The sequence below is a fragment of the Archocentrus centrarchus genome, chromosome 19 (genome assembly GCF_007364275.1).
Source record: "Archocentrus centrarchus isolate MPI-CPG fArcCen1 chromosome 19, fArcCen1, whole genome shotgun sequence".
Classification (NCBI taxonomy): domain Eukaryota; kingdom Metazoa; phylum Chordata; class Actinopteri; order Cichliformes; family Cichlidae; genus Archocentrus; species Archocentrus centrarchus.
In genome coordinates, this window is record NC_044364.1 from 26,799,593 (window position 1) to 26,827,440 (window position 27,848).

General features: G+C 41.4%; 1 protein-coding gene across 1 annotated transcript; it reads left to right on the plus strand.

The window, feature by feature from the left end:
* The first annotated feature begins 8,354 nt into the window (after positions 1 to 8,354).
* On the plus strand, positions 8,355 to 26,973 carry slc16a5a (solute carrier family 16 member 5a). Its single transcript, XM_030754567.1, has 5 exons — positions 8,355 to 8,495; positions 13,093 to 13,562; positions 17,188 to 17,331; positions 18,349 to 19,188; positions 22,395 to 26,973. Exons 2-5 carry the CDS (start codon positions 13,196 to 13,198, stop codon positions 22,664 to 22,666), a joined length of 1,623 nt encoding a protein of 540 aa, XP_030610427.1. The 5' UTR covers positions 8,355 to 8,495; positions 13,093 to 13,195; the 3' UTR covers positions 22,667 to 26,973.
* The last annotated feature ends 875 nt before the right edge of the window (positions 26,974 to 27,848 follow it).

The window sequence follows — 27,848 nt, forward strand, 5'->3', positions numbered from 1 at the left end:
GGAGACATAAAAGCCATGTTTCACCAGATCTGCCTGCTTCCTGAAGACTGCCCCCTGCTACGGTTCCTGTGGAGAGATGGTGAAACAGAGAGGCCCCCAGACGTATATGAGTGGAGAGTCTTACCTTTTGGGACAACGTGTAGCCCCTGCTGTGCTACATTCGCCCTTCAGAGGCATGTGAAGGACCACAGAGACACCCACAAAGACATCTATGACTCTGTCCACACAGCCTTCTATGTAGACAACTGCCTGCAGTCCCTTTCTACCCCACAAGAGGCCAAGTTACTCATTGACAGAATGAGAGAGCTGCTCCTCCAAGGTGGATTTGAGATACGACAGTGGGCCAGCAACCTCCCTGAGGTGGTTGCCCATCTGCCCAGCACGGCCAGGTCAGAAAGCTGTGAACTGTGGTTAAACTTCAAAAGCCTCGATCCACAGGAGTCAACATTGGGTCTCAGCTGGCACTGCCCAACTGATGTCCTGGGATACAAGCACCGCCCAGTGTCCTACACGACGGTCACACTGCGCAATATTTACAAAGTGCTCGCCAGTCAGTATGACCCATTGGGTTATATCTCCCCCTACACCACAAGAGCAAAGCACATTGTGCAGGCCCTGTGGAACACAGAGAGAGGATGGGATGAGCCCATAGAAGGAAACCTGCTTCATTCCTGGCTCGAATGGGAGAAGGAACTGCCTAATCTCCAGCATATCACCATCCCTCGATGCTATAGTCCTTTTCACAACAGCAGCGGTGCTACATATGAGGCTCACATCTTCTGTGACGCCTCTGAGAGGTCCTATGGAGCAGTGGCTTATCTCAGAGTAACAGAGCAGCAGGCACACATCTCCACCTCCTTCATCATGGCACGTTCAAGAGTTGCACCCCGCAAACAGGTGTCAATTCCCAGACTGGAGCTGTGTGCAGCGTTGACGGGAGCCCAACTAGCGAAGGTACTCCAAACTGAACTCTCACTACCACTGGACTCTGTCTACTTGTGGACTGATTCTACTACAGTGCTGCAGTGGATCCAGTCCAGCTCATGCAGGTACAAGGTATTTGTGGGGACTCGGATTTGTGAAATACAGGAGTTGACTTCCCCAGAACAGTGGGGGTACGTGAACTCTGATGAAAATCCAGCAGATGACATCACAAGAGGGAAACCACTGTCAGAGCTCACTGCCTCCAGCCGTTGGTCACAGGGCCCACACTTCCTCACCCAGACTCCTGACACCTGGCCAAAACCCCCGACAGAGTTCCCAGACTGTGGCAGTGAAGAACTCAGAAAGACCGCATTCTGTAGCTTCACATCTGTATCTCAGAGCCTACCAGATCCCGCACAGAGCACTTCACTAGAGGATTTGATTCTAGCCACTCACCAATCACTGCATGGGGTGGCTGCGACCTCCTACACTGCTACTGAGCGGCTGGAAGCAGAGACCGAGCTGCTTCGCTTTGCACAGAAGGACAGCTTCCCAGAGGAGGTCCAAGCGCTCCAAGCAGGCAACTCTGTACGCTCAAGCAGTCGTCTCAGTGCTCTTTCCCCTGAGTATGACAGCCTCAGTGGACTGATCCGAGTGGGAGGCCGCTTGCGTCAAGCCATGGATGTAGACCCTGACAGCCTCCATCCAGTTGTGTTAGCACCTGATCACCCTCTGACTCACCTCATCATAAAGCACTATGATGCTCAGCTGCTTCACCCAGGTGCAGAGAGACTCTATGCAGAGATAAGGCGCACCTACTGGATCCTTAGAGGTCGCCAGGCTATTAAGAAACATCAGTACCAGTGCATGGACTGCAGAAGATGGCGTGCCTCACCTCCTACACCAAAGATGGCAGACCTTCCCTCAGCTCGGCTGAGACTGTACAAACCCCCATTCTGGTCCACAGGGGTCGACTGCTTTGGACCGTATCTGATTAAGATTGGACGTAGGAGAGAAAAACGCTGGGGGATCATCTACAAATGCCTCACCACTCGATGTGTTCACTTGGATCTCCTCCCTAGCCTTGATACTGACTCTTTCCTGATGTCATTACGCAGGTTTATTGCTCGCCGGGGGAAGCCGTATGAGCTGTGGTCCGACCGAGGCATCAATTTCAGGGGTGGCCACAGAGAACTACAGAGCGCCTTTGAAAAAATGGCCCCAGAGCTGCAGCACCAGTTGGCAAAACAGACCATCAACTTTAACTTTAACCCACCGCATGCTCCTCACTTTGGGGGAGCCTGGGAAAGAGAAATCAGGTCAGTCAAGTCAGCTCTACAAGTCGTCCTAAAAGACCAAGTCATGGCAGAGGAAGTCCTCCTAACAGCTCTCATAGAGGTTGAAGGCATTCTTAACTCTAAACCGCTAGGTTATGCCTCCTCTGATGTGGCCGACCCAGACCCCATCACGCCAAACCTTCTGTTAATGGGGCGGCGGGATGCAGGACTACCACAGGTAGTGTATGGTCCTCATGATGCCCTGTCTAACAGGAGATGGAAACACAGTCAGGTGGTCAGTGATCATTTTTGGAAGCGCTTTATCCAGAACTACCTCCCAGGGCTCCAGTTGAGACCGAAATGGAGGAAATCTACTGATAATGCCGCTGTGGGACAAATTGTGATGATCGTTGACTCTAACCTTCCCAGAGGACTGTGGCCAGTGGGGACCATCACCAAGGTTTTCCCTGGGACAGATGGCGTTGTTCGAGCTGCTGAGGTGAAGGTTAAGGACAATATCTACGTTCGCCCAGTAACCAAACTGGTGGAGCTCCCTGAAGAGCCTGAAGACCTAAGTTGTACTTCTCCAAACTAGTGGACTTTTGAATGAGTGTATTTGCTTGCAAATACGGGGGCGGCTGTTAAAAGTCCGTGCCCTCATTTGGCACTACGTTACCCATGATGCACCTGTTTACTTTGTAGTTCTACTCGCTCGTAGGTAGCCAGGTTTGTGTGCTTCGGTGGGGCTCAGTGCCGTGAGAACAGCATCCACGGAGCAGGAATCGCCATCCACTGCCAATCCCCTTTTAACCTTGTGTGTATGAGTGCTGTGTGCGTTCTTATGATGTAAGTATAGTTTTTTGACCCAAATTGGTGTTTATTTTAGGTATTAGCTCAGGTGGTAAAATTGTCCTCGTATCTTATCCGCCTACTGCTTCTGCATTGGCTTACTTAAGACAATAACTTAAGTTCTGTATTATATTTTGACAAGTATGCCCTGATTATAATAGCAACTGTTAGATTTACCGTTCATTTCACTTTCTGATAATTTTCGTCACGTGGCGTATACGGCACTTAGTCGATAATTCATGTGTGGTGTTATGTTGCCCTCTATGGGATTTTCAGTGCTACTGCAGGTCATTTTCATACTGCATCCATGTGAAGCTGTAGTCCACTGATATGGTTATTAATATACACTTTATTGTTCGCTTTCTGTTTCAGATGACCACACACACACACACCCACACACGCACACCTTTACGCACCTAGAAATACTTACAACAACCTCTGTACCCTCATCATTTCCCATGTACCTGCTTCTATCGCCTCCTCAATAAACCCTCTAAGCGGCACCACTGGAGTTGGCCTATTCCTTCTGACCGAGGAAGATTCAGTTGACGAGCGATCCGCAATCAGCACACATTAGACGCACACAGTCTCTTACAATAATCATTTACTGCACCAAAAAACACAGAGTGATCGCTTTGGTTGCTAGCAGATTGCCATGGTTGCCTACAGTTTTTCATGTTTATTTGTAAATACTCATTAACTACTAGTTAATACTCTGAAGGCACGCCTTCTCCACTTCAGGTTTCTTTTGCACTTTTCATAGTTTCACTACAGCTCAGAGAGTAGCTGAACAGTGTTTGTAGACAAAGTCCATCACTTCCATTCAAGCTACAACTGCAGCAGTATGCTAGCGACCAAAGCAATCACAAGGAGGTTTTTGCCAACCAGCTGGGGAATACACACTCATTACCTAGCAACAGTTGGTTGCCAAGGGGCCAGTGGCTCAATGATTGCCAACCTCCAGCAACCACTACCGTTGGTTGCCAGATGGTCACTGACTGGTCTCCGGGCCTGAGTGACTATTCATTTGATCCTACATTGTAACCATGATTGTCACACATCAAAAAGGGTGGACAAATTAACGTCACTTATTCAGTGGTCACGTGACAATAGGAAAACTGTCTTTCTCCATGACCTCAGTAAATACTGTCCTAATTAGTTTAATCTCGCAATCTCTGGTTATATTGAACTTCATTTAGTAAATTATGGTTATCCTCGGAGTCAGAAAGGATTATCCATTACAACGACTAGTTCCAGTGATTAGCTTAATAAGGCATTAGCCAGTGGGTTTGTGGTTTCACGTCCTTACAAAACATCATGATATCAAAAATGCTCATCTTGAGGTCGCAACAGGACTTCACTCACCACCATGATGGGTGGCATCATGGTGACTACTTCCTTTATACTGTCTATGACCACCACATGATGTATTGGAGCTAGAAGTGACCGTATTTAGAGCAGAGGGTTGAGTCCTCAGTTATCATCTCATACCTGTAGTGTTGGCTAGCAAAGTGCATCCATAAACTGTATATGTGCATCTTATAGACACTGATATCTGCTAATTAGTGTTAAGTAACAGTCTAAAATAATACTAGAATTTCATTCATCAAAACTGGAGCACATACTTCTTGGATGGACTGTACCACCTAGTAAGCCATCATCCATCCATCCATCCATTTTTATCCACTTATCTAATTCAGGGTCACAGGAGGCAGGCCGTAATTTAAATCAAATTAAAATACAGCACAAATACAGAGGCAAGGTTCATCAATGATTCCGGTTATCAAAGGTCCTTGTGATTCAAAGCAGCTATTCCTCTAACTTTAAACCTTAACAGTATCCAGGTGCGTGAGTTACAAAACAAAGATCATCCCTAAAGCTGTTATGATGGGGGAACTACCCATAAAGACCATAATATTTTTTGTAGTAGGCTGTAAACATTTTTCTGTCTGCTGCTGCTGAGTGAAGGGCTTGTATTTCCTCTTGGTTGAAGCCACTGCCTCCACTAGGAGTGTGTGCACTTGGTTTGCAACCATGTTTAGGTGGGAATCAAAGCTGGAATACCAGCACTCAGAACATCGTATAGTAAAGATGATTAATGCTCTTAACTTCTGAGGTTAGTGGTTTTAATGTCATTGCTTATTGCATTTAACTTTTCACTTGAAAAATAGCAAAAAAGAAAGAAACACATCAGACTGTCATACAGGAAACTTGACTTTCACTCATGGTCAGAGGTTGGATATGGTTTTGCTTACAATTATAGGCCCTTGTACAGCAAGCACATTTTACCTGCTTAACTATAGGCATGCTTGAGGTTGATTATCCATATCCAGTCTTTTTCTGGGGCACTCTCTGTTAGACATGTTAAACATGTCTTCTCCTCTGCCAGATTATCTAATGGGCATCTTTCTTTTTTTGGCACCATTTATTACTGAAAACAGTATAAACACTTTGGTAGAATTGAATTGGTAGAATACAGTACAATATAATCCGCCAGCTTCTCCCCTACCTGCTGAGGCTATTATCTCTCCCAAACCCAGCTGGGTATTAATGCTACAATACTTCCAAAATCAATTAAACAAAAGCTGGTTTATCTTTGAAAATCAGGAAGGTCAGAGTCACCTCTGTCCTCCGTCATTTTAAAGGAAATTACCAACAGATAGTTGATTGGTTCCCCAAAATCATGATGAAACCACTCCAGTTAACAAATGTTAAGAGGAAAGTCATGTTAATACAGTGGCTGCAGCGGTTTATAAAAATGTAAGGCCGCCCTTTTACTTGTTAGTCCTAAAGTCAAACAAGATGATTTGACCATATGATCATATGTTTTAGACTAAAACTGTACAGTTAAAAATAACATCCTGGGTTATTTTTTTAACCATCTTTTGGGTGGTGATAAACAACCCAGTGTTTCAGTAAGCTGTGTATGAGGGACTCACAAGGACCATGTCAGTATTTTTGCAGCTTTTGGTCATCGATAACTTTACATGTTGTAGTTTAATTGTTTCCCTGCCTTCCAGGAAACCCCAAGTTTTCATTTTGATAATAAACTTAAGACTTGCTACAGATAAGTTAATTGCTATAATCACTCTTTCATGCTCTCAAAGTTGACCTTGATTGTTAAAAAAGAGTGGAAAACAGTATCTGGAAGGTTGAAAATGGACAAAAAAATTCCAATCAGTAGAACATGCTGTGAAAGAGGCCATAGAAATGTTAGAGTATGACTGACCCATGCACAAACTCATGTGGTCACTTTAAACCATATACTGTATGAGCTTGAACATCTTTACTTTCCATGATTTTTTTCTTCTTTACACAGTAACAAAGAGGATATTTCATAGAAAGCCACCATGTTTGTTGCCCAATCAACAGTAGCTTACTGTCAACAATGTACTGCATTTAAAACCACAGGAATTTACTGTGAGATTAACAGTTTAGTACACTGTAAAATAAAGCTGCAGCATAACACTTCCTTATTTCAGTACAGCTCACTTCAGTTTTGTTTATGCAGCCCCACCCTGTCTGCACACTCTTCACTTCTCTTGTGTACAAGAGAAGTGAAGAGTGCAGGTAGGGTGGAACGGGTGGAGTCAAGTGTCACAGGATAGCAGCAAGAAAAAAAGGGAAGGTTTACAACATGGTAGTGAAACCTACTAAGATGTATGGTTTGGATATGGTGGTGCTGAAAGAAAGACAGGAGGTAGAACTGGCAGAGTTGAAGATGTTCAGATTTTCACTGGCAGTGACCAAGATGGAAATGAGTCCATCAGAGGCACAGGTCAGGTTGAGATGGTTTGGTGATGTGCACAGGAGGGATAGTAAATATGGAGCTGCCAGGCAGAAGGAAAAGAGGAAGACCTCAGAGGAGGTTCATGATGTAGTGAAGGAGGACATACAGAAGATGAAGGCAGGTGATCCACTGTGGTGACCCCCTAAATCAGACAACAAGAAACAAAGCACAGCTGAACACAGGTGAGAACAAGGAGGGAAGACAAGGCAGGAAAAATGCTGAGGAAAAAAAAAATCAAGACATGAACCAAAACACTATTACAAAACTTAAACTGATCAAACAAAGTAGAAACAGGAGCCAGAGACTCACTGGACACAGGAATCAAGAAGAACTGAACCCAATAATAAGTACAAATAGCACCAGAGCATCAGTGAAATCAAAAGAACATAAGAATCCAAACGTTCTGGCAATTCAGAATCCTGGGACTAAAACTGGGGACCACTACTACACTACACCTTAGTGTCATGTTAGTGAAGTGCAGGTTAGGACCCAAACACAAGATGCAACGGGACAAGGTTCAAACACAAAAGGTGGGCCTTTTATTTGGCTGAGAGAAATAAAATCCCAAACCATAAATCTGAACCCAAAGGTGAACTAAAATCCAGACTCACAGAGAAACACAAAGACAGGCAGCGATGCACAGGGGTATACACACAAAGACATGGGAACACAGTGAGGGTTAACGAGGGGCGTGGCAAGCTAAAAAAAAACAAAAAAAACAGGTGAAACTAATCAAGGATGGAGACAAGAACGTACAACTGAAAATAAGAGCAGAAGTCAAGAGACCACCTAAATAAAACAGGAAGGGAGACAAGACCCTGACACACTTAAACTTGACAGAGAAGAGGAACGCTATGAAGAAACTGTACAGAATAACCTTAACCAGAATACTAATGTCAATAAATAGGAAATGAAACAGAGAACTAAATGCTAAAGATACAAAAGAATATTACAATCATATATAATTAATAAATAAACCAGGAATTATTAGGAATATTAGCGAGAAAGCCCCAACAGTCACACAGTCCCTATGGGTAAGCAATACAGCATCACAATTAAAGAACTTTAAATTATATTTTGGATAAATTTCATGTAAACTCATGACTCTTTATTATATTTATTTCATATTGTTTTTCCTCCACTTTTATGTGCTATTATGTAACCCTGGCATCGATATGTATGCTTGTTAATGGTTATGAGGTTTATTTGGGGGCTTTATGGGGAAGGCAAGGGCGAGGAAGAAGAACTCCCTTTAAAAACGAAAAACAACTCTACCATATACAGTAGAGTAAAATATAGTAGCATTATAGATATTTTTGTGAATATGGTACTAATATATAAGGTTCAGTATCCACTACTGTTTTATTCATTCTTATTTTTAAGGCCAAATTGAGTAATCGTGTTGCATAAACGCACTCCCTTTCATACACCTTGTTTCCATTATTATGATCCATATATCGTTGTGGCTGGGCTGGGGCCTGTGCAGCCCGCATCCCACCTTCCTATCTCCGCCCACCGTGGACGGAGGATCTCCGTGACGAGCAGACCCCAGGACGGCTGCTGCTGCTCCGGCAGTCACGGCGGAGAGACTGCGCCTGCTGAGCTGTCTCACAACCAGGACCCGGAGGACCAAGATCAGCGCAAAGGAGAGAAAGGCGAGTAATGGCTTATGCGTTTGGGTAGAAATTCACGGAAGGAGCTGATGTTCAACCGCTTCCTCCTTGTTGCGAAAGCGCTTTATGTTGTGGATATCTAGCTGTCTGTTACACACGAGGAAGCCAAAGAAATTCATGTAAATTGAGCTTTTTGAAAGGAATAATTTAAGCCATTTCGATAAGTCAGGGCTGAGGTGGTTTCTGAGCTCTACATCCGTCTTTAGAGGTGCTTTTCAGCCATAAACAAGTCGAAAAATAACGACTTGCCACGTGGGTGAAGGTGGGGGGAAAGCCTGCATTTGGACGGGGGAAATTATGACTGATAAAGCCCGCTATAGAGATCTCTTAAGACTAAATGCACTATGTGACAGTTATGCAGCGCTGCCATCCTCTCCGTGGGCTGTCCCACATGAAAGATCAGCTGCTCAGCATCACTCTTATTTTCCAGGGCTAAAAAATAATAAATAAATAAATGCAGAGTATTCTCCTAATATCCGCTCCCTCCCCTTCCCGACACCTCCAGCACCAGTCATAAGATGCGCAGGGTGTCTGCAGGCAGCTGTACAGTATGCCAAAAGTGAAAGGCGAAAACCGGATGTGTGCTGACATATGTCAGGCCTTCATTTCCTCCCACTCAGAAAGGGAGACAAATACTTTATGGGCAAAACCATAGGGATAGATTTATGGGCTGATCCATGTTTCTGTTTAAATAAAAACGTGAAAGAAGTGAGGTATATGTTGAATTGTTCCCTGGGGTCTGATTTGTGTTTTTCTTTACATATATTTACATCATAAACTGGGTAAATTAAATCACTGACTCTCTAGATTTTCCTGACGCTCCTATCGGTAATCAAATCCTATATAGATCAATATTTGCTCAAAGCATGCCTAACCTTTAGGTCAGTGTCTCAGAGCTAAAATGCAAAGTGATTTAATGTTGGACTGTACACCGACTGTAAAAAAAAGAGATGTAGCTTCCTGGACTTAACCTGAACTCTTTCTCAGAGTGAAAAGGTGATATTAACAATTAATCAATATCTTTTTTTATTGTTTAGGTTAAAGTTTTGTTGTAGTGGATAAGTCAGAACGCTAGCAGCAAAGTTATTTTTGACTACAGCAACTCCCTGGCCTCTTTATTATTAATTATATCTTCCTGTTACCCTCTCTGTACCTTCAGACCTGAGAATCAACAAGCTGTGCAAACGTTCTCACAGGTTTTGGTCCATATTGACATGATAGCATCACACAGTTGCTGCAGATTTGTCAACTGCATGTGTATGATATGAATCTCCTGTTACACTGCATCCCAAAAGTGTACTATTGGAGATCTCGTGACTGTGGAGGAAATTTGAGTACAGTGAAGTCATAGTCATGTTCAAGAAACCAGTTTGAGATGATATGAACTTTGGGACATGGTGTGTTAATCCTGCTGGAAGCAGCCATACGATGGCCACACTGTGGCCATGAAAGGATGGGCCTGGTCAGCAACAATACTCAGGTAGTGGTGCTTAAATAATGCCCAGTTGGAACTAAGAAGCACAAAGTGTGCCATGAAATATTCCCACACATCACACCACCACCAGCAGTCTGATACAAGGCAGGATGGCTCCATGCTTTCACGTTTACACCAGATTCTGACCCTACTACCCGAATGCCACAGAGACTGATCAGAGCAGGAAGTGTTTTTCCAATCTTCTCTTGTTCAATTTTGGTGTGCCAATTGTAGCCTCAATTTCCTTCTTATGTGACAGGAGTGACAACAAATCATTTCCTCCCAGAGAGCTGCCACTCACTGGATATTTTCTGTTTTTATGACCTGTAAACCTTTGAGTTGGTTGGCAGTTCATGAAAGTCTGAGTCACATCAAACCCTTTAGTCTTCATTAAAAAACTGCACAGAAGGCAGTTCAGCAGCATTTGATGTTGTTCTTAGCGGGTGCTTGGTCTGGAACAATGTTTAGGTGGGTGGACTGTGTCAGAGAAACAATTAATGAACGCCAAGTTTTTCAGCAGAGCATCGCATTGTAATGTAAAAATCACAAAAACTGTTAGTGGCAGGATTGTAAAGGTAAAATGTATCTTTTGTGTCTTTGCATTGTAAACTTTCTACACACAACCTGTGAAACTATTTTAGAAATTCAGCCAAAGTTGAGACATCCGTGGGAGTAATTTGGTTGTTTGGTCTCAGAGTGCGTACGTCCACATGAGGTGTATTCATTGAAGCTATTTCTCTGCTCTGTAGTTGGCATGTCTGGAAATGCGTTTTTGTGTCTTTGGGGAATGTGTTGCTGAGTATTTGCCTGGAAGGCTACTCATTCAAGGATTTTCACAAATTCATGTTAGTCTCAGTGAGTGTCCCTCTGCATCAAGTTTGTCCTTAAACCTTTTTGACCCGTCTTTTGTCAGTGCATGCTCAGTCTGCACTGCAGAGATCAAATCCTGGATTTTAAGTAATTTCATGATTATTATTGTTTTTTTAAATGCTGATAAGTGAAGGCCTTACACTAGGAAGTGTGTACTCTGTAAGCCATTCATTATGCACACAGGTGAAATCTTGGGATGATTCATGACTGACTAAAGTACTTCTAATCACTTTGGTAACATAGTACAGTCACCCGTCTGTCAACTGCAAAGCCTTGCCAAGATTCATTTCCTTCGTTTCAGGATGTACAAATCTTGATTCCAGTCAGCTACACTATTATAACTCCCACATTCCCCTGGTCTTCCCGCACTGATTGCCTGTTTTAATAAAGAGTCACTGTCTGATTTCCGTGTGTTTATAACCTTGGCTCTGCTGGCATTTTGTGAGTCTCTTGGGGTCAGAACAGAGTGAGTGAAATTACAGCAGTTTACCTGTTCAACAGTCATATTTGGGGTGAAAATGGCAGTAAATAAGTTTTAAAAGTAGTGTGACTGATGAGATTTAATTGACTCACTGAAAACTCTAAACAATTCTCTATCTGCTACAACCACTTTGTAAAAAGCTTTTACCAAGTAACTTTTCTAATCATTCAGAAGTATTCTACTAGAAAAGACTCCAAAAGGGCTCTTTGTTGTCAGGCAGGCTTCAAAACCTCCGGGAGCATTTTCAGTTAAAACTAAATAAATAACCTCAAAACCTTTCTTTAAATCTTTAAAACAAAGCTGTTTTATTTAGTATTAACCATGGCTGAAATTGCATTGATGTGAAAGGGGTCATGCTAACACACTAATAGGCCCAACAAAGAGCTTATTAGAACAAATGTAATTAAGACACTTAGCTTGCTAGCATGCTTGTTAGCATGCTAATAGACCCAACAAAGAACTGAAAGAAGTAGCTTAACATGTTAACAAACAGGAAAAATTATGGAAAAAAAAAAAATCATAATCTCGATTATTCTGGTCAATATTGAAATCACGATTATTTAACAGGATTACTCATTGACTTTGTAAACACTGCATTTATTGCATTTAAAGAACAGTTAATACTTTGAAATCTAGTGCATTTCTACCGTCTCTTGAAAATAAATACTAAATTTAAAATAAAACAGAATATATAAATAAAATATAAAAATAAATAAAAAAATATATAAATACATTACAATATAAATTAAACAATAATATATAGATAGATAAAAAAATAAAAAAGTAATGCCAGTTATCATGACTAATAATGCTAGAAAGATATAGAACCAAGTTATTTAGACCAAATGAATTTGCTCACATTTTATTGCCACAACATACTGACAGACCCTGTACATGTATTTAAAGGTTCAAAGTCCAATCGGTTTCTGGGGGAGGGGCAATCCGGGTCCGATGTGGTTCTAATTACGTCCGCTGAGGGACATCTCCCTGCTAATCATGCGCCATGATTGGTAGGAACATAACGGACATTATTTGATATTTCGCGGGAGGTGCAGGTCAGGTTACGGAGTAGATTTCCCGCTTGATAATTAACGACAATTAACACATAATGCACCTTACTTTTTAGGACTGCAAAGCCAGCGTTGCAGAATAAATCAGGGCTAAGAGTATACGGAACGTAATGTGACAAAAATAATTTAATAATAATAACTTTTTTTGTCAATTAAACTGTTTTTAAATTTTGATTAATTGTACAGCCTATTGATTAATTGGTTCGATTTACTGTCTAACATTCACACACATTCATAGTTGCTCTATGACACTTGCGTCGGAGAGCAACTTGGGGTTCAGTATCTTGCCCAAGGATACTTTAGCATGCAGCTCGGGGCAGCCAGGAATCGAACTGCCGTCCTTCCAATTAGTAGGTGACCTGCTCTGCCTCCTGAGCTACAGCCACCCACACACCCACATCTTGTCTTAGTAGGATGTCATAAATAACTACTAATAACTAAATATCAACCAATATATCAGATTTTTAAATCAGCAGATATTGGTATTAGTATCTGTCTTACAAATCCGATATCAGTTGGGCTCTAATTTCAATCATTAATATTCATCTTTTAGGGAACATGAAGATCAGTACAATATTTCATGTTTGTTGGTTATTTAGATGTTCCAATCTGTGCCAGAGTTTAATATCCACTGAAAACCACTCACAGTTACACCTGACATATTGTTTGCTTTTGTGATTGTAGGTCTTTACAAAGGTTGCCACAGTTTCAGTGACATGGACAGCAAGAGTAATCACACACCCTGCAGAACTAACACAGGAGCCTTGCCTGAACTGCCAAGCAGAAAATGACTCAGAGAAATGGAATCAGAGGGGCGAGTGATTGCGGCCTCCACTCGGAGGCCTCCAAGGTTTTTCAGTGGGCCGACAGTATGGAGCACGAGAAAATCCAGGAGGCCAATGACTGTGAACTGGAGGAGAGGGGACAGGAAGGAGGACACCAAGTGTCTATGGCTGTAACAGGAACAGTCACCGCTCCAGATGGTGGCTGGGGGTGGATGGTGCTGGTTGCCACCATACTGGTCCTGGCTTTGACACTGGCGTTTCCGTCCTGCGTGGGAATCTTCTACACTGACTTGCAGAATGAGTTCCACGCCTCTAACAGCGAAACCTCCTGGGTGCCTTCCATCATGACATCAGTGCTTCATGCAGGAGGTAAAGCTGGAAGACCAGGAAGTAAACTGGACCCAGGTTATCTTGTAGTTAAAGTGTAACTTTGTGTACCCTATTCTACATTGATTTTCAGGGCTAATTTACTCATTTAGGTGTTATCTAACAGGATAATGACTAGCACTTATGGTACTATTGATATTAACATTGAAGTGTCCCTTTGATGCCCCCGGCCTCAGGGTAGTTTTAGTTGCTTTAGCTGCTGTTTTTGTGCAGGGAACATGTGAAACCTGAGGAAGAGAGATATTGAAGATGTTTTAATCGGTCTTGCTGTGTGATGTTGATTTAAAGAAGATTATTCCATGAGAAGCTGTGGCCCTCTTATTTCCCACAGCCCAAAGTGTTTCATTTACACAAGAAATAATCCAAACCTTAGAGCAGCTATGTTACTTCTGAAGTTTTCTTTCTTCTGATGAAAAGTCTTAGTGGGTGCTGTTCACTAAGAATAACAACAGTCTATAAATGATGACTGTAGCCACCATGACATCACCCATTGGTTTTGGACCAGTGTTTGGACTTTTTGTCAACCACTCTCTTAACCATTCAAATTTCCATAGACATTAAATAACAGATTAATAAAATATAAGAATTTCACTCACCAGAACTGAAGCACAAACTTTTTGTACTGTCTGTGCCACCCAGCAAAGCATTATTTTATAAAGATAATTGCTTAAAATGCTCTAACGGCACAAACATGGCAGAAAGGTCCAGCATAAAGCTCAGCAGGGAGGTACCGGAAGTAAAAATCCCATCCAGATTCTCTAAAGGAATGTTGATAATGAGCCATCCACAATTGCCTTACTATGAGTACAACATTGGACTATAGTTTCCTGCACTCACAATACAAATCACAAAATACACTCCAAACTACTGCTACACAGCACGACAATAGTGAAAATGATTTCATTCGAGAAGGCTGGGTGTCATTTGCTGTGGAATCTGGGATTTGCAATGCATTGTGGGATGAGTAGTTACTTCAATGTTAAAAGTCTTGTATTATTGCCTTTTTTGCCTTTCGTTGCTTGTTGATTTCTGTAGTAACTCCAGTTATCAGAGCTGAGGCAGTTAGTGATCAGTTACACCTGCTTGTGTAAGAACACCTGTTTATCCAAGCAGCCATGTCTCTAAATCCTGTACACAGATATATGGATTATAAAACAAAAATTAATCCATCTTAAAGCTTTTTTTGTTGCCAACTATAAACGTTAATTTCTGCAGTAAAACTTCAAAGCAACCCAAAACACAGAGACTAAAACCATGGGCCAAACTGGTCTACAGTACAATCACTTTTTTATTCTGATGTCTTCATATCTGAGTTGCAGATTGTGGATTTATGATATGAAGATTTAAAGGCTTCACACTTTCTTTGGCCTTGTGCTGGCTTCCTTTTAAAGCCAGACAAAAAACAGAGATTAGTCTGCAGATCTTTGAAGACTCTTGGACACCACAAGCTGGAAGTAATGCTGCTAGCCCAGTCCTTCATCTCCATCCAGGAGCCTTTCTGAATTAAAAAGATTAGCAACTGGTTTTATGTGATGGATATCTGAGCATAAAACAGGTGCAAAATGGACAAGGTGTTCTGAACTGTCAATATTTCAAATGTGAGTATAAAACAATTGTGAAAGTTAGCCCATGTTTTATGTCAGTGTTATCAGTATAGTTGGTTAAAGTTCCTCCTTCTTTAATCCTAATTTCATTAAAGAGCAACATTTATCAAGAAAAAGCAATAAACATCCATTTTTATCTGACACGAGGAAGGAGTAAGTGTTCAGATTCAGTATAAAGTATAGTTTGTGTCAGAGTTTTATTAAAAGAAGCCTGTGGCTTTAACATCTGGTACATGCCTGTTCAAGTGCATTACTATCAAACTTAAATTCCTCTCCTTCAGTCTCCTGCTCTAATGCCTTTGTACCTGTAATTATCGTACCCAGGGCGATGAGTTACAAAAAGATCACCCCACTCAGAGTTGGAGTTTTTTTTTTTTTTGTATCAGAGTGTAACTGTAAAGTTGTACATTTTAACATTAGATTCTACAGGGATTTACTCACTTTTGGAGCCAGCCTCAAGTGGCTACTAGTGGAACTGCAGTTTTTGCCATTTCTGCATTTGCTTGATTTTCATAACACAACAAGGTTGTGCACAACACAATCCCTCCCCTCAAAAAAGCTTGCACCAAGTTTTTCCTTTGGTTTACACAGCCCTACATCAAATGTCTGCTCCATGAACAATCCACATGAGCTGCATGTTCAACACAGCCAACATGTCACCAAAAATAAATGTAGACATAATGATGAAGGAGCCAGTTTTTAGCCTTTTGTCAAACTAACATAAAGGCACAGCACTGGGGGTGCTGACTGCCTCAGCTCTGAGGAGTTACTACAGAACACAGCAGTGCAGAATTAATGCAGAACAGCATTATCATTTTTTCTCCTGTTTGTTTCTGTTTGGCTTTGATGGTGGCAGCACCCAGGGCTTCTGATGATGAGGAAATGTGTGTTTATATCATTTATGAATGAGAGCATTTAAAAGCAGACGCAGAGCATAAAAATGCCATTTGCTGCACATATCAGAAAAATATGAGCTTGGGAAAGCATTAATTTCAAACTCATCCTTTAACTCTGATCTGCTCTGAACAAACCAGAGGTAAAGGTACATTTAGGTCTATAAATATATAGATTATACTATTTCTGTAATTCTAAATCCAACACAGCGGTTTTTTATTCAAACAGTCAAGACCAGACTTTCAGCTTTAATTTAAGAGGTTTCTCAAGAGTATTGTATTAACTGTTTAGGAATTACAGACATTTTTACATACAGGCCCTCATTTTCCCAGGCTCAGGAGTAATTGTATAGGTAAGGCCTGTTATTCCATGTCAGATTAGGCAGATACAAGATCTGAAGTTGGATCCAAAGGTTGAAGTGAATTTATATTTGATAGTTTTTCACTGGAGGTCCAAAGAGAGTGAAGAAAGCCATCAGCAAGCACAGGGACAGGAGTGATAAGGTGTTACAATCAGGTTTACACACAGTTCTCATGGATTTTGGAGACAGGAATGCTTTAATGTTTGAAATTATCCTGAGCTGAGAGAAATGTGACACTAATCTCAGGTGGCTTATCTCCATTAAGTTGCACAAAGGAGCCACGTCAAATCTGTGAGCTGAAGAACTGATTCATCAGTGGTTCAAACTGAACATGTATAAACATGTTGGCTCATTGATTGTCCCCCACTAACATCTAGCAGCCCTGAGATAGGCCGTGTTAAATTTGACACCACTCTCAGTGACCTTTAACCAGGACACACCATCCTATTTGCTCAGGCTTTCAAGTACACTGTGAGATTTGTTCATGAGAGGCAGGAGAGTCAGAATGACGTGCTAGAGATGGAAAAATCTGCTAAGTACACAAAAAAGTAGTACAAAAAAGTCAGTTAAACATCATGTGCAGTGTAAATGAAAGACTACACATATTTTCCATGATGCATTCAATTCTTTTGGAGGTCATTCAGCCAGTGCAGATTACAAGTTATGTGAAACGTGCTGAAGGATTAAGGCCTTTGCCCACCCTGGCTCTGTTGTCCATTAAACTAAGAGCATTAAATTTGATCCGCAGGTCCCTTTTGTAGCATGTTGGTGGAGAGACTTGGCTGCCGAGCGACGATCATGCTTGGAGGGGTCCTGAGCGGGTTGGGAATGGCGGCCAGCTCATTTACGCAGTCCATCACTGAACTTTACATCACCGCCGGGGTCATTACAGGTCAGCAAACACTCAGCAGATTTATTATCCCATCACTGCCATGGTTACACACAGCTACCTACCAGCAGAATACAAAACAGAGAGAGTTCACCTATGCCAGATATTTGGCTGGTTGGTGGAGACCAAAGTAGACAGATTTTGGACTACCGTATACCGTACACTACATCTTTACATCTTTTTTCTTATATGACTTAAAATTTGACACATAGTAAAATCACTTAATAACAGCTTCAGTTTCATAGTTGTGGCCGTTCATTTTTGTGATAAGTTGATGTCATTTTGTACACCATATATAGATATTTACAACACACATTCTTGGTGACATTTTTTTCTGCTTTCTTTCATTTATGAGATCAGTAAGTCCTGGTACTCTGCCGATCAAAGGAAAAGCCTTACCCAGTTTAAGTTTAGCCAGCCATCCACGTCAATGTTGTCCTCTTCTGTATCCACATTTTTCCTCTTGGACTTGTGCCACTGCAGTGTGCCAAGATCTTTCAACTCGATTTAATTTTCTGTGAGTGAATGGCAAATCTGTCGAATAGAATGGGCAGTGAGTGTCTGTTGGTGTTGCCAAAAACCTCCCAGTTCTTCAATACACTGTGTTCAGACACACAGTGGCACTCACCACACTTAAGACAATAGGAACATCTGATTTGGGGCCAGGGGATGGTATAAATGGGGATGGGGACCGTATTTTATTAAAGTGATTGTTGCTTGACAGTGGTTAAAAAGGGACTTCCAACAACTCTGGTCCAGAGGTGCACAAGGAGGTGACCTTGAAGGGGAGATCTGCCAAATTTTGATTTTCTTTTCTTTTTCTTTTTTTTTTTTTAGTATATTTTCAAGGCTGGATTTTAAATTTAGAAGTGTTTGGAAAAAAGTAAAAAAAAAAAAAACTCTTGGCAACAACAGTGTTACTCAAGATCGATTAAACATAATCCAGCTTTTCTACACATTTTCTAGTCAGTTAGCGCCATATCTGATAATTAAAATGACACTTGTCTTTCAATGTTTCAGGTCTTGGATTCTGCTTCAGTTTCCAACCAGCTGTGACAATCCTAGGATTCTACTTTGTGCGTCGCCGTGCGTTTGCAAACGCCATGTCCTCCACAGGCACAGCCCTGGGACTGTGCACTCTGCCTGTCCTGGGAAACTACCTCCATATGGAGTATGGCTGGAGGGGAAGTTTTCTCATTTTGGGGGCCGTCCTGCTGAACTGCTGCGTGTGTGGAGCTGTGATGAGACCCCTCCAGCCCAAAAAGCATGGTGGCCAGCCACTGATGAACCATGGACCCCCTCCATTAGATGAGGATAGTGACAGCAAGAAAAAAGGGAGGGTGAAGACGATATGTAGCTCCCTGTTGATTTTTTTCAGCAAGCACATGGCCTTTAATCAGTTCTTCAACAACTTGCGTTACCGTTTGTACTCCATAGGCATCACATGGATGATGCTCGGGTTTGTGGTACCTTTGGTGTATCTGGTTCCCTACGCCACAGCAAACGACATGGAGCCGAGTCAGGCTGCATACTTGCTGTCCATCCTGGGGATCGTCAACATTGTGGTGCGGCCACCAATTGGTATCATCTTTAACTTGCCCTGGTTCAAAGGGCGGCACGTTTACGTGTTCGCTGCAGCTTTGTTGGTCAACGGGCTCAGTAACAGCATCTGCTGCATTGGGCCAAGCTTCCCTGTGCTGCTGGCTTACGTGGTGATCTATGGGCTGTCCATGAGCGTGGTTGGTTCCCTGATGTTCACTGTCCTCATGGATGTAGTGGAGATGAGCTGCTTTCCCTCAGCCCTGGGCCTGCTTGCTATCATGGAGAGTGTCACACTGCTCATCGGGCCTCCATTGGCAGGTAAAGGAAACACAGATATCATGGAGAGAATGTAGGTCCCGTCTTTTTAGTCCATGAAACCATAACACCAGTAAAAACTGTAGAGGCATAGATATACAATATACTAAAGGTGCATGGTATATTCAGCAAGAACTTTATCACTTTTTCTTTGTGTATTAGAAGAATTTTTCAATGCATGGACTGAATCAAAGTGGTATACTGCATGTTAAAGCTGATCCAAAGGTCAAAGATATTTTCTTCTTCAGGCTGTCTTACCGTCTGCAGTTTATTTTAACCCACTGAGGTTTAAGTGATCATAGGTCAGGACCTTAGCCCTAACCCTAGGCAGTCCGAATAAGAAACTGGCTCGTCTTATTTGTCAGGTAATTTATTAAAATGCTCTAAAGATTCAGTTCACTGACTCTAAAGCCCAAAAGTTAGTAGACTGCTGCTGGTTCCTGTCACTCAAAGTGGCTGCATGGTGGTGCAGTGGTTTTTCTCAGTGGTAAGACCTGGTTGGGCTATTCTAGTCAGCTGGAGCCTTTCTGTATAGTTCGCATGTTCTGCCTGTGCCTCTTGGTTCTCCGGTTTTCTCCACAGTCCATAGGCATGCAAATTAGGTTAGTTAGGTTCTAATTAGGTAAAGAGCTCAGGTGCATAGAATATGTAAGTGTAGCTTATGGTGTAAGGCACTTTTACCTGTACAGTTTTTATGAAGGGGGAATTATCTGCTAAGACCAAACAGATTTATTGAACCAGGCTGTTTGTTTGGTTATTTTAACATGTGTGTCTGTGGGGACTCACTCACTTTCACAGCCAGCCTCAAGCAGGCACTACAGCAACTGCATTCATCTGCTTTTTCACCCCTGGAGGTTTTTATTCAAGAATAACACTGGATTGCTTACAAAAACTCCTCGTAGTTAAATTATGCAAATGAGGCATTATTCATCTGAATATGTGATAATTTTCATACTGCATAAAGCTAGGTTTAAATGCTTGTTTCGTTTTCTTGATATATTAGAATCAGAAGAATTTACAGGGTGGATTTGAATATCTGTTCTAATCCATAAGTCTGAAATGCTGCACAGAGAATTCCCACTTCCACCATGATTTTAGGGGAAAAGGTTCGTTAAAGGCAGATAGTGAATCATTTATAACAACATGGACAATAAAACTGGATGTTTGTTGGCTGTAAGTGCTTCTGATTTATGGCTCAGTGTAAGGAAAAAAACTTTAACTGATGGCTCTTCAACATGAAATACTTATATATGCACTAATTTCCACATATAGAAAAATCCAAGTGAAATAAACATCTAAATGTGTATTTTGGAAGTTTTCTTTCCACTAGTCTGAAAGTAATCATCTCATAAGTGCTTAAGTAAAACATTATTAACCTGTAGTTTTTCAGCTTTCTTTTTCTGCCTCTCATTGTGGGACATGACCACACTACATATTCAGATCTGACTCAGAATTTGCATGATGTATGGGACTGCGGTAACAGCTAAAGAGCTGCTTAAAAGATTGGTTCACATTTTTGTCAGGGGCTGCTCGGCACCCATATGAACTCTGGAACAGGTTTCCTCCTGTTTATTCTGGCCTTAAGGAGATTCCTTCTTAAAGCACCACAGTGTAAGTGATGGGGAGAAAATCCAAAGCCCTCTTACTGTGGAAAAATACAGTTAAACCTTCAGACTGAATATAATAATTTCAAGTCTCAGGCAGACAGAAAGTATTTCCTTTTTGTTACTGCAAGCTTTGCGTTGTATAGATGCCAGAGAAATAAAAAGATGCTGCAGCCTCGTAATAACTTTTACCAGTAAAAGCCTGAATATCATCTGTCGCTATCAAAGAGAAAAATCCTTTTTTATAGAAGTTCATTCTCAGTAAGTTAAACGCTATCCCTTCCTATCCCACTTTGACCTTTCTCTGGTTTTAGAGTTATTATTGATTTAAAGCTGATTTAATGGGGAAATGCATGCTTAAAAACACTTTAAAGCTAACAGTGCAGCAAAGCTGAACATTCCTTTCTAAAATTGAGCAAATGAAGGACAGCACAACTCCTTGGATGTGGCCAACATGTGACTTTCTTGGATACAACCTGTGACTAAGCTTTGATCCAGTCTGTCTGTATATGTTTATTTATATATATATATATAATATATATGTGTATGTGTGTGTGTGTGTGTGTGTGTGTGTGTGTGTGTGTGTGTGTGTGTGTGTGTGTGTGTGTGTGTGTGTGTGTGTGTGTGTGAAGGCAGACGAGTGAATACTTGTGACAGTATGAAGTACCTCTCTAATCAACTAATCCCACTTCACAGTAGACCCCTGAGAAATACTTTATAGATAAAAGTGGAAAGAAAAATATCAAAAAGTGTGAAAAAAAAATATCAATTTTCACACTTTTTCAAGTTAATCTGCACTGACCTCTGATCAGTGGCAGACCTCTGTAGCTGTACATAGGTCCATTTATAATCTAGTACAGCTCTGTCTTAATTTCCATATTCATCTTTTCAGTCTGTCTACTGTAACCTGTAAAACAGGACATGAAATGTACAGCCGTCAACTGTATTTGCATCTGCTTTACTGCAGGTTTCCACATGTGTGTTATGTGAATGACTGAAATGGAGGAGGAGGCAGCGCTGCAGGCTGTTGCTGTGCAAACAGCAGCTCTTTAGCTGGTACACAGAAAAAACAGTTTGTTCTTCTGGGTGGAGGAGTGGAGCTCGAGCAGCAGCAGAGTGAGAAAAGGCCACAGTCTCTCTCTCTCAGGGATGCCTCCGTCTCAGATGGCAGTTGTGCTCAGAGCGTTTATCTGGCTGCTTTGCCAGCCGAGCAGTGACATAACCACAGAGACAAGTCAGGACAGGATTATGTTGCTCATGTAGGACATCTGACCTACTGAATGATTAGCTGAGGTTCTGGTTATGGAGACACATTTAGAAAAGATGTGTGTGATTTTAGTTTACAGGAACTTTGTGCATTATATTTGGTGGAGTTGGAATATATTAGAGTGATTTGTTGAACTGTGTGCCTGCCTGTCAGACCTGTAATGTAAGCTCTGTCTGTGCGATTTTTTTTTTCCCTCAAAGGATTGTGTTTATGAGGGCTGTACAAACATGTCTATGGACGTCTCCTGCTTTGGGGGGTGTCTTTGTCCTTTTAACGTCTCTGACAATAAGAAAACATGAGTCAAAATGCTGATGCTGTTGATGATTTCTTTCTTTAAGGAATCCTGGTGGACAAAACGGGCCAGTACTTCCACGTCTTTTTTGCCTGTAGTGCCGTTGTTGCCTCATCCGCCGTGTTCCTCATGGTGTCATTTGGCTGGCTGGATAAAAAGGAGAGGATGATGCTGAATCAAGGCGAGCCACCTGCAGCGCCTGACCCGGCGAGACCCGGGATTGATGTCGTTCCTGGCTGCCAGTACAGCAGCGTGCCCACGGAGGGAGACAAAGACAAGGCCTCGGCTAACGGGGCGGAGTATATCACCAGCGTCTGAACCTGCTTAAACTGTGTGTCACCTTTAACACACATCACACTCTCGGTTAGACTGTTCTGCAAATTATTCCTAATATTTGTGGCACCTTGGTGTGCCAGAGGTTGCAATGTTTCCTTCTCTGTGGTTGAATGACAGCACACCTTCTAACATCTGGAGCACCATAAAAGTCAGAAGAAATACTACGAATAGTTTGCACTGTTTGACCAAGACTGCATACCAAAATCAGGAGATGTGCACTTAAAAACCACAATGTGATTGTACTGTTTATTGTAAACTGCTGCTGATTTTATCTACACAATCTATCACACATGAGGTATATCACTTTATCAAGCCAAGATGCATACACGATCCATCATTAAAGAAACCAGATCTTTAGTAGATGTTTACTGGAACAGTGTTTTTAAATGGTCTGTCAGCATATGATGAGCTTACAGACACACAGAGCAGGCCAAGTGTTTGTGATCTAACATGAAGGGAAAGTAGCAGTAATATCAGTAGGTACATCCCAGTGAAGCCTTAAGAGAGTTAAAGGGGACCTATTATGTTTTTCCTTTATATATATTATATAATATGTTACAATGGTGGATGCTCGTTAAATAAAAACTCAGGACTCAGCCAGTTCTTTCTGTTTCCGAGACCTAGACTTCACTTATATTATTTTGCAATTAACTTTCATTTGATACCCTTCTAAGGTGACAATGTAATCCATTTACTTGGGGGCAATCCCATTGCTCTTATTTAGAAGCTTCAACCACTGCTAAACAGCTAGCTCTGGTCCTTTCCCTACAGGCAAGCTGGTCACATCATTCAAACTGGTGACAGTAGGCTAGTACTTGTCCTGCTCTGGAGATCTCCCACGACCCTGAGGGTCAGCTCTGGCCAGAGCCTAAAGTAGGTGAACAGGTGCCTTTATGTTGTAGCTCTTCAGCACTGCAGTGAAGGCAAAGGAAGTGATTTGCTCGTCTGTCGCTAGGTTGCCTTAGTAACTGTCTCTCTTAGTAACAGCATCCTTCACACCCATTGGTGGTTGCGTCAGTCGCTCAACTTGAACTTGAGAAACGTTTAAATGGGCATCCACATATTCACTCATCATGCATCGATTTGTAGCTGACGGTCACTAAAGGACATTCCAAGCTAGTGTTGCCTAGGTAACCCTCTAATGAATACTGTATGGACAAAAGTACTGGGCCCTGCTTTTTAATCTCTGAATTCACTGAAGTGTGGTACTGTAACAAAATGCCACTGTCCACTGCCACTTCATGGCATGGGTTTCCATGGCTGAGCATCTGCTGTAGCTGTAATGTTTTGGTGCCCCAGTACTTTTATCCATATACTGTCTTTACCACCACCTCATATGTCAGTCAGTGGTGTTCTTCCCTCTCACTCTTGCTAGTTGCTTCAATTGTTCACATCGAAGTTTAGAAAAGCCCACTGTGAGATAAACAAGGACTGAAGCACGCAGAACTCCTCCAGGAGAGCCCGAGAATAAAAATATGGAGCCAGAATAGGTCCCCTTTAATGGATAAGGGTGTTTTTATTTTATATTTATCTCATCATAAAGACTTCTTAAATGACCAAAACCAACAATGTGTTATAATGTGAGGATGAACCCAACAGACCCGCTGCGTACATTCATGTTAACAAGTAAGAGAGTGTGATTGGAAAGTTTCATTTCACATTTGCATGAGTAACACCTGAGTAAAGCTTGAAGCTTGAAGAAAAATTACTATTATTATGTTGCTGTTACTTAAACATCATAAACTAGTTCTGCCACCTTTAGCAGAGACAACTTCTCATAGTTGTTTTGTACAAGCTGAGGTCTGCAGGGGGAAATTTGACCTTGTCCATGTGTTAAAATCTGGCCTGAGGGTTGGCCATTCCTTTGCGGATCAGCCAGGATCATGTAGATCATTATCCTGCTGAAAGTTCTGCTTCCAGTTTAGCTTAAACTTTTGGACAGATGACATCATAGTGACCTCACGGACTTTCCTAAAAAGCTCTCCTGTTAGTCTAGCCTAACGTCTCCATCTTTAGTTCTTTGGAAAGGCCAGATACTCGCTGGCAGCCTGGAATTTCTGGTTGGTCGTATTTTTTTGTAGATGCACTTTTACACCAGAAGCTGGAGAATTTCCTGCAGATCATGTGACTAAAATGAGTAACAATGAAAGTAATAATAATTTGGAGATCTTTTTATCTCATTTATCAGACACATATGGAGCCACAAGCTTCTTTATTGTTTTCTAGGCTTTTTTGATGACACCACATACCTTTATAGCAAAGGGAACAGCAGGTCCTTGTTGTCTTAAGTCTGGGTTCCACCTGGTTCCACTCACTGACACCTGATCCACAGCAGACAGGGGCATGAAAGACTTTACTGGCCTTCAGTGACAGTGAGATGGAGCAAAAACACACAGCCGAATCTGCTGAAACTTCTTGGATTTGAGGGCCTGATAAATGCAGGTGTGTACTGACTTTTCACATGGCTGGTGCTAAAAATTAGCTGTAGTTGTGTATGTGAGTATTGTGGTGAGCTGCTACACTATGTGATAAGTGTTTAAGAAAATAGATGGATGGTTGAAAATGACAACAAAATTTAACACGTTTGTTTGAGTGTGCAACTGGTTATTGGCATTACTATTATCTGGCACTTTAATAAATAAATCACATGATTGTTCAGCTGAAAACCTTCCATCTGTTTTCTTTCACTCACTTTTCCAGCTTGGAGTCTTGGTGCAGCTTGAAACTATGCTTGCCGCCACAGGGCGAGAGGCAGGTGAGGACATTTCTGTGGCATGTTAACTTTCACGTGCCTGTGTGTGCAGCTACCCAGTTTATATGATGTGCAGGTCACAACAGTTTCAGTGTGTGGTCTTAAACTTCAGTCAGACAGACGCAGTGTTCATGTGTCCTGTTCGGTTATTCATGTAAACAGCATAAAGATTAGAGGAATCACCACCTTAAAGCTCTGTTGATGTCAAAAACCCTCCTGAGAAACAACACCTGTTGGTGATTTGTTGTGTCTGTGCAGCACAGAGACACACTGATAAACACATACTTCCAAATATTAAAGCCTCTGCCTTATTAAATCTAAGTTCAGTGCATCTCCTAATGACTGATTACTTACTTCAGTGTCACATGCCAGCATTGCCAACTTGGACAGCAGCCATACTGATTATGTTTAACTCATTAAAAAGCTAATTACCATAAACCATCTGACCTCCCTTCACTTTGGTTCGTACTCACTGTCCAGCTTTTAAACTGGCCTACAGGTAAACACTACACTTCAGTTTTTGTTCTTAGAAAAAGCATAATCATTACCTAAAACAGCTGGGTGCTGTTCTTTTTTTTTTTCAATCAAATGGTTTTTAAGCAGCACTGAGCACTGTATTTGTTGGGGTCTATTTTGAGCTTCAGATGAATACAAATGGATGGTAATGAAGGAGCGTGTGAAACAATGAAGGTACAGCAGGTACTGAACATGTTAGGATGGATTTATTGTTGCTCTTGGTCTTTTTAGTGGACTGGTTTATTTTAAGAATAATGAAGACTAAAGGAAAAGAAAGCAGGCTGTTGGTCCTGTGAGGTCTGAGTCATCATCGATGGGGAGAAATGACCCTAACAACAGAAGGGTTTAGGGTCGGGTGTACTTGGATCTCAGAGGGAACTTGAAAGGATGCAATATATTTTATTTTTGACATTTTTAAAGGGGGAGAATTATAAATTTGCTGCCCACCTTGCTGAGCTCTTTCCACCCATGTTGCTGAGCTTTGCTTGTTTCAGATCACTGAATCTATAGAAAAATGTCTGTCCTTCATTGTCATATATGGAAAATTCATATTTACTGTAATAGCAGTGAATTAATCATGTTCTCTTTCTGTTTTGTTTTTTCTGTGCTTGCTTTTCATTCCTCGATGCAACAGTGCCTTCTTACATAGCATTTCTGAAACAGGACCCACACTGATACTGGCACACCCTTTCAGGGAATAAGAATTGTTTGATTTTATGTTACGCGTCAGAGGTTTGAAACATTTCTGAAGGAATATTTCAAAGGCACTGATCAGTTTTATGACTCCAATTTTAATTTTCAGTTTCCAATCAGAAACTGGACTCTGATTCATTAACAGTGCTACAGCCACACTACAACTTTAGAGCAAGCTGTTATGACTGAGTATTAAATCCACATTTCAGGTATAAGCTGTGTATCAGTAAACAAAGATGTAAGCACGAACAGAGATTTTATTAGTAATTTTTAGAGGCTTGTCTTGCTTTAAGTCAAATATCTTTATTATAAATTCTTTATTTATATATTATGATTGGAGAAAATAAATGTTTGAATATTAATGTTGTCTTGTGATCTTTTTTTTTTTTTTTTAAATGTACCATTCACACCTATGGGCAATTTAGAGTGACCAGTTAAGCTAACCCCAGTAACTGCATTTCTATGGACTGTGGGAGGAAACCGGAGTACCCGGAGAAAACCCACACAGACACAGGGAGAACATGCAAACTTGATCCAGGTCCAGGTGGATTTTTTTCTGAGTGTTGACTAGAACACAACATGCACAAAAGCTCCACAATCACTGCTGGGATGTTTTTCTTTGAACTGTACAGAAAAAGTAAAGGAGAGCTGGCAGTTATTTATACTCTACAAATGTGCATTCAGGATAAGCAGTTAATACATGGGATTTAATCCATGAAGCCCAACAGATGTTGGGAAACGCCTAATAAATTAAGATTCATCAGGCCACAGGGAGATGTTAAAAAAACACCAGCAAACATTTTTACTTTGGCCTAATTGGTGACATTGTCTGTACAGTATGATGCCCTCACATAATCCTCCACAGCACATGATCGCCGCATTATATTATAAAAACTTGTTCTCATTCTACATTCAAACTACTGAAACTTCTAAAGCTAGAACAAAAAATTACAATTTGGATGCATTGCGAGGCTTTGTTAATTATGAGCTTGTATACTGTATATACATGATTTTCTTAGAGTATAAAAATGTTGAAAATAATTTTATATTTCCTCAAAAGCCAAACAAATATATCCATTTGTGTTTTCTGTCTCTCCAACAGTAAAAAAGTAACAAACAAAAAGACACACACACAGTTTCTGAGTTTACTGTCAATATTTTATAAGCAGGGGAAACATAAGTTTACAAGTCTGAGGCCAAAAA